At 32.8% G+C, this 8522-nt stretch overlaps 1 protein-coding gene across 1 annotated transcript; it reads right to left on the bottom strand.

Moving 5' to 3' along the window:
* Positions 1-944: 944 nt before the first annotated feature.
* LOC101505925 (uncharacterized) lies at positions 945-7917 on the bottom strand. The gene is made up of 17 exons (XM_004509256.4): positions 7742-7917; positions 7533-7624; positions 7287-7325; positions 7080-7136; positions 6196-6270; positions 5682-5747; positions 5446-5488; positions 5139-5184; positions 3937-4030; positions 3393-3445; positions 3181-3265; positions 3002-3104; positions 2827-2919; positions 2620-2686; positions 2177-2243; positions 1999-2052; positions 945-1314 (listed from the first exon to the last, which is right to left on the bottom strand). The coding sequence occupies exons 1-17, from the start codon at positions 7776-7778 to the stop codon at positions 1180-1182; spliced, it is 1206 nt and encodes a 401-aa protein (XP_004509313.1). The 5' UTR covers positions 7779-7917; the 3' UTR covers positions 945-1179.
* Positions 7918-8522: the final 605 nt, after the last annotated feature.

Below are 8522 nucleotides of genomic sequence, written 5' to 3'. Positions count from 1 at the left end.
TTCTTTTTGCTCAGCATTTTATATTTCTACTATGCAATTTTATATTTCTTGACAAATAAAGGTTCTAATAATACTAATAGTACTAATAGTTTTCCCAAATGTCAAGTTCCCTTCCAATCTCTCCTCTTATTTACAGGAAACATGTCTTATTATTATCCACTAATTAACTCAAACTAACTAACTGCCCTTTCACCGGCAATGTTTCCATCTGTGTTGAAAGTAATTCTGATTTATGTATGGTTAAGTTGTGATCATTTTTGCGTTGCTTTTGAAGTTTCTGTAATGTGATTGGATAGGGTTTTTGTTATGACAGTTATTAAATACTAGTTGCAATTAACAATTTGGCAATAGAGCTCAATATCATCAAATAGTTAGAGGACAAAAAAATTATTGCATTCTTATTCTTTCCAATGCCATTCACAACTACTCCAAAGAAGATTGTCCATTGATCTTTATACAACCCACATTTCACATAAGAGAGATTTATGTTGAACAAATTGTATAAATCGATACAAAAGAAAGTATTGTATTCGTTCAGGTCTTTCATCTTTTTTCAAAACTCTTTTCTCCTATTTCAAAACTCTTTTCTCCTTTTTTCAAATTAACCCGACCAACTAAAATTTGTCTCGTCATGTTTTTTCAACGGATTAAACAAGACAGCCTAACTTGAATAATAAGGGTTCAAAACTTCAATCCGCTCAACCTAAAATAACGTGTTCAACAGACTGACTCGCCAGGGCTCAACCCTTTATACTACCCTCACTGTAAAATCATTACAAGGGGAATAACAGTAGGTTTTGAAAGACAAATTGGAAACAACTATTATTTCTATTTCTTCAAACAGCATGATCAACACATCAACTGCACTGCACAATCAAGCATTATCTAACTCCAGAGCATGCAAATATAATCATTTATACAGGTATAAAACAATACGAGTGAACTTGATAAAAAGTCAAAATTTCCATAAAATTCATTAAATGCAATTCAACTACTAGATTCATGGTATAACTATGGCTTCTTTACTTCTTACCTGAGAATTTTGTTTACAAAGAAATACATCAGACTGAGGCTTCAAAATATGAGTCAATCCAAATGACATTTGGCAGAACAAATTCCCATAATAAAATTGGATAAAATAATGGTAAAAGCAAAAACAAATGAAAGGCACAGTACACTTCAAATGGCACCATATTTTCTCTCTGGTGGTCTCCTTGCACCTTGAGATTGTGAAGGACCAGGAGGGCGCTCCCAAGAGGTTTCACTGGCGTATGGGTCTTCTGGCCGTGAGTAACCTTGGCTGGCACCACTAACCTAAATTCATGATGCATTCAACAAATGTTAGTTTAGCCTGCAAAATAAGGTACTGGGAACCCTACTACACCTACAAACTGCAAATTTTGGAAGAAAAAAAGTACAATTTTTTTGGAATAGCCCTTGATGCATCTGAAGTTATATCAGTACAGTTGAAGCAAAGTACATAAAATGCCAATGGTGATGTATGCAACTACTGCATTTCTTCATATTTTTTTAATGCAAACAATTTCACTTTTAATTTAAACATAACTCAGCCTTTACAAAGAGAATGGGGAGAGTATTTTTCATACTTCACATTTTGTCCATATGCAAAAATGCTCCGTTTTTCTTTGCATGTTTTCCAAATAGACCAATAAATATATACAGTGATAAATGTAAATATAAACTAAAACTAATTTAAAAACCAAATCAATTTTCTCTACCCATTTTTCTTATTTCTCTAGACAAGTTTTCTTCCTCACCCAATTTCTCTCCATCACTTTGGATAAATTCAGTGTATAAACTACAATTATAACATATTCTTATATACTTAGCATGTGCTTAAGATTTCTCAAATCCATCAAAGCTCAGACCTAATAAGACCAATTTGTTGATGATTAAAATTGACAAAATGCATAAAGAAAGTTCAGAATTAACCCATTATTAACATTGACAACACGCATTAAAAAGTTCTGAACTCACTGTCTCTAAGCAGGCAGATAGGTATGTCATGCCAGGCAATGCATCGATTCCACGCTGCAAAAAGGATAACAGATAGTTAAGACGTGTTTTTAAGAAATAATAATAATAGTTATAGAACTGATACTTAGCAACCGTCTTATTATGACTGTAAAATGGAAGTGAAAGAGACAATCCTGACCTGGCGCTCCACTTTTGTCTTGTAAATGAACCCTCCACAACAAAAAATTGTCGATGAGACAAAGAATCTGCCCAAAATAACAAGTTCTCTTATATGTAATATGTATAGAAAACGAATGAGACAATGACGTGTATGTAACTATGTATGACAGACAATGAGGTCACAGTTTAATGAACTACATGAGCCCCTAATTCCAGTGTCGCCAGTTGCGGAAAGTAGTCAGTTTGTAAAATTCCGCTACACAACAGTGCTATAGCGTTGCTATAGCCTCTATATGACAACATTTTGTATTAAATAGCGTATTGTGGAACAATAGCAATTTTTTTAAATTCCGCTATGCTATAGCACTATGGCGCCGCTATTTAACAACAATACCTAATTATAGGTTATATTTCTTTTACTAGGCTAACTAAAACATAAACAAAATATAAGAGTTTGTATACATGCAAGATAGCACTCCAAATATTGCCCATCCTCTTGTGGTACCACCTCCTTGGCTTTGTTTATGGTCTGCAAAATGAATAAACAGTGCAACCCATTCATTTAACTAAATGGTAAGGAATATTTTTTAGAAAAAATTAATATCATTGGCATAAGAAAGGATGAGAACTATAAGTATATAATTTTTCGAGTATGATAGTAGCACTCACCACACATTTTTGTAAGCACAAATTGAATTGGCTCATACCCTTCAACTGGGATTGTGATGTTAACTTCATATGGGGTGTCGCGGGCTATCTCACCTGGAAAAGAGTTGAAACATGAAAGTTTGACAAAGACAAACTCTGCAAGACATTGATGCTTCTTAAATAAGTGGTACCCTACATCTCCAATCAACAATCAACATTGTAGGTGACAAAGTAGTCGGAGGCTTCCCGCTAGCAGCAGATCCAGACAATTTAACTCCCAAGCCTTTATTTGGAAGAACCTAATTAGCATCAGTAAAAAATGGTCATGTTCAAATTACTCGAGTTTGTTTAAGACTAAACCAATTGCAAAAGTACCTTCAAAATAGGCTTTTGAACCAAGGATGAGAGTGAAGCAACTGCACTTGTAAACAGGACTACTTGAGTTTGTGCCGTCTGAAAGCTGTTGAAGCAAACACAGTACACATTACTTGTAACTGTATGTGAAGCACACATACATACTATAACTGAGAAAAATAACATATCAGTGACTAATTACAAAATGCAACAGTAGCAGCAGCAACCTTTACCTAAAATCACGATGGGGTTTCTCAAAACCGAATTGAGTCATGCCATTATAAACCTACAGTTTCATAAAAAGACAATTTAGCATTATAATATTAATATTAATGAAAAAACACCCAATTTCGGCCCTTGAAAGAATTTCAAAACATAACTTTGGTCTTCAAAAGATTACATACATCAAATTGGAACATGAACATCAAAATCAAAATAGTCTGAAAGTTCTTCTAAAAAGATACTCTAGAAGTTATTATTTCCTGAGGCTAAATTAAAAATATCCACTAACCAAAAAAATATCATTTTAAGACCAATTTGACATCAATATGTCAGGAGCAGGTCCCCAATTAAGAAAGCTCAAATAAGACGGCTCTAAGGAATCAAATAGGCCATCCCCTCCTAGTTAGGCATTGTTAGTTAAGAGCATGCCTTGATGTTATGAGAGTCCTACAAGAACTGAATTGGAAACTTTCTCTAATTTAATTCCCGGAATTATGTATAATCTCATCAAGCAAACAAATAGATGGAAAAAGTGAGAATGGTAGAGCTGCTCACAAGTTCCCATGATCGCGGATGAAAACCAACAGTAAAGCCTTGGAACACTTGTGGGCCCGGTTCATCACATGGAATTGCAAGTTCAATTATAACTCTGAGAGACATCAAGATTGACATGATTTTTACATATTCAAAGGTCACACTTCAATTGCTTAAATGGTAAATCAAGAACAGTGAAAAGCACAAGCCATAACTCAAAGATAGTAGGATAACATGCATACAAGTACTTGAAAAACAAGACCAGAAAATCACCATGATATCGACTTTAATCTGTTCTGAACTCCGAAGTAACTAATATGTTCTTCCGTTGTTCATATTTAAAAATCTGAATGAGTGTGTGTATTACAGACATGTAATCTGGTATTTAATGTAATATACAGTAACACCACAAATCAAGAGTAACTAAAAAGCATGGTTATATATTCTAGTTCGTAATAATCAGCTATCAGTCAGTTACAGCTAAGTGGTGACTCAAGTTGCATATCAACATCTGACTAGTTTTAAAGCTTCCCCTCAAGATGCAATACATATCATAAGCACCAAGATTGCTACAAATAAAATTAACCCAAGACCCTAAAGACTTTATAAGTATATCGGCTGAATGGTTGTAGAATTTGACAAACTAGTTGAAATCTCAATTCAAAGAAGCTTTTCTCAGAAAAAATGGCCATCAAATATCAATGTATTTGGCCATTTTATGAAACATTGGAATAGACAAATGTAATATATGATCTAACTAGGTTTTAACAATATTTTTCTAACTGCGAAGCAAGATGTTTCATCAAATTGAGTAGTTTAACACAGAGTAGCAGAAAGATATAAAAGCAATACCCTAGTTCTTTTATATATCATAATAAAAGCTAGGCTTTTAAATAGTATCTGTGTCTTTGTTTTCAGTGATTTGGATTTTAGTCTAACAAGGATCAATATCGTAATAAGTGAAAACTATATGATCCAATCCTTTATGGGAAATAGTGGTCAATATTGATCCCTATATTCATAAAGGAGGGTGGGAGAAGGGGAGCTTTCGAATCTACAGTATTACTACCCCCAAAATTTCAACTTAAAGTAAAGAGCACTGTTGGGTTTGACTCAAACCAAATTTTGCAAAACGCTGAAGTAATAATGACCAAGTGATGGTTTAGACGTTAGCATTTTACATTTAAAAAACACAGCTTTGAACATAGTAAAGCATAAAAGACCTGCAGTTTGACTCATGTGCGACATGACATATGCATCCAGGACGACCTGCAAGTTGAAAATACAAAAAGCATGTGAAATGCTACTGCGAAACAATATTTAAAATGGCAAAAGCCATTTCAATGTGGCCTTATGACAACTAATGAGAAAAACCATTGAGAAATTTTGGATTACACACATCATTCAGTGATTTATTAAAAGCCTCTCATAAGTTTTTCCCTCTATTCTCAGCTTTTTTTTATTTATTCAGAGAATTCCAATAAACCATGCTTGTAAACAACCCAATGTCTCAAAGATAGATAGGCATACCTTTACATTGTCCATTAGGACAACTCCCGCATTTGATATTTACCTGAAGACATGATTGTAACACGAGAAAGGTACATGTATCACATAATGACACAATCATAATCATATAGAATACTGAACTTCTTACAGCTAAAACATTCATGTATTAGACTAAAAACGTTCAGCCCAATGGGAACTTATTATGTCTCTGTGCTTGGAAGTTAATAAAATACTGAAAGTTTCAGAGTAGCACCAACCTGGGCTGTTCGTCCCATTTTGTCATAACTTTGTTCACAACCATTGAGGTCACCATTATAAAACTCCTACACATTGAGATAACGGCATAGAAAGTATGAGAAAAGATGGTGAGAATTGGAAGCAAAATGTATAGTCCAGTTTGAAACATAATTTTTATTATTTCAGCCAAGTGTCACAAGACTCTGCATGTGCACTTATGTAATACTTGTTACTCTCTCCAGATGCCAACACGGCCTCACATTGTGAAAGGAGATTGCAACATCTATGTAACATGGAATTTTTTTCTTAAAATTACAATACTACTTACTTGAACCGTTTCTGCATTCCATCTTTGATAACTAATTCCACATATTTAACTGCTAGGTTTTCGACTAGCAACAGCTCATATAGAAAGTTTTTTTGAAATAAAAGAGACAACAAATTTAAATAATTTCCTTCCGATTTTTTTTTACACCTAAGCAATATGCTTACTCGTGGTTTTTATTTTCTCAAAAAATAGAATAGAGAACTTACTTGTACAAAATCAGATTGGTCAGAACCAGCAACAAAGTAGTTGAACCTATCAAATCGACCAAAATCAACATATCCCTAAATAGGTTTTGGGCATCAGCTGATGAAGTGAAGAACATATTACATCAAATGAAATGGACACACTTTCATAGAAAAAGTTCAAAAAAGCATGAAACAAAAAAACCCAAGTACCAAACAATAATTATTCACCACATATACTTGACATCTATGGCCTGATTGGATTTCAAATTTAAGTAAATCTCTGCCAGATATAAGATCCACAATTACTGCAGATTAACCTAACTTAAGTTTTCGAAAGTCAATATAGATTCAGATAGTTGCAAAACAACTCACGAAAACACTTATGTGCATTATTAACCTTTTAATAAATATCGAAAGACACAAATAAATAACCAATAATCTTCTTATAACCTTCTTTTTAAATAAAGGGTGGACAAGAAGGCACAAAATACAAAAATAAATCAGCTCAAAAGTGACTTTATCCCTTTGCAAATCTGCTAAAAGAAATTGCCCTCAAATATCCAGGAGCAGAACACAAATAGAATTAAAAAAAGTCAACCTATTCTTTAGTACATATATTGCAACTTGTGAGTTATCCATTTAGCATATGAATGAAATGGACAACAAATATCTGTAGCAACCATTTCAAGATTTATACTCTTACTAATACTATCTAGGTCAAGTGAAATATGATTTGAATTTATGGACATAATGGCTAGGAGCTTGAGGTGGAATATACCCAAAGGATAAAAAAAATCTTAAATGAGAAGTTTCTTAGTCATATTACACAAAGATTACTCAACCAACAAGCTTCAGACGAGAGTTATGGAATTAGAGCACATAATAAAGAAGGTAACATAGATTACCGTTTGTGATCTAGTCTCCACATCTTTGCAGAATCGTACCACCAAATCAGAACCTTGCTGCATCAATGTAAAGTGAACAACTTAGCAAAATTCCTAGTAGCTCAGACCAATATTAAACACATGAACAAAGTCATTCATATATTACAGCAACAACTGATTATATTATATAAATAAATATAATAATAATTAATAGTCTAAGAGCATTACCTTCTCCTCAAATTCGAAAGGGTAACCAGTCCAGCTACTCTAATTAATTGGTCAAGTAAAAACAAGCTTAGGGAAGAAAATAAAAATCATAACTAATTAAAGCAATGTATTTACCATATCATGTCATCAACTAGTTACCATTAAAATTCAAATCCATGAATGACCCATTTGTGATTAGGAATATTTAATTGCAACGCCCAATAAAATTTCATAACTTGGAGGATGTGGAAATGAATTGAAGGATACGAAATCAACAATGCGACTTGAATTATTGAAAGCGTAGCAATTGGAACTCGGCATCGAAATTGAAGAGATACATGATATCTGCAAGAGAACACCTGAAAAACAAAATTGAAAAAAAGTTCGAAAATGAAAGTTTTTTTTTTTTAATAAATCATTTCGGTAACCAAAATGAAAGAGAAGAAAGAGAGTAACAGGACGAAACGATAACTCACCTAGGAGTAAAACGGTTAAGGTTGTGGAGTGGGACATTTTGGGAGTGAGGTTAGGTTAAGAAATTTAGGAATGCGATACGATATTATGATGTAACTGAAATTCTACATCTAGCAGTAGACACCAGCAGGAAGAGTAGAGGAAGGAAGCATGCAAAGGGACGAACAAAACGGCATTTCAGTATTGTCGTTTATTAGGGTCCCGAGACAAGGTCCCCCAAGTTGACAATTGATTTTAAAACATTTTTTGTGACGTTGTTAAGAAGAATTGATTTTACTTTTGAATTAGTAATTGTAGCTTTCCGTAGATTATTTTTACACTTAAACTTTATTGTTTAATATACTTTTATAAAAATATTTCCATAGCTTCCCACTCAACTTTTTGATATCGTAATTCTCTTTTAATAATTTTTTTAATTAAAATTAATTTAGTACTAAATTAATTTACTCAAAATAATTTTTCCACTACTAAAATAAACACAAGCTGTCTTTTAGATAGAATTATCAAAATGGGCATACCAAATGCGTGTTTGTTTGACCCACATATTAATACATATTTGGTCTTTAAAAAAAACGAATCTTTAATCTGTTATTTAGTCAGTATTAAAAATTAGGTTGGACAGGATGGGTCCATTGGCTACATATTCATCTACTACAACTAAAAATATAATATTTTTTTGTAAAATAATCATCATGAGCAAATTTGAGATGATTCAAATAAATTTTTTTTGTTGCTATTTTTAGACTAACTTCAGAAAATGATATTTTTAAACTAGTTTTAAAA

Source organism: Cicer arietinum, chromosome 7 (genome assembly GCF_000331145.2).
Source record: "Cicer arietinum cultivar CDC Frontier isolate Library 1 chromosome 7, Cicar.CDCFrontier_v2.0, whole genome shotgun sequence".
Classification (NCBI taxonomy): Eukaryota; Viridiplantae; Streptophyta; class Magnoliopsida; order Fabales; family Fabaceae; genus Cicer; species Cicer arietinum.
Note: the sequence above shows the minus strand (reverse complement) of the source record. Positions and strands in the feature narration are given on the sequence as shown.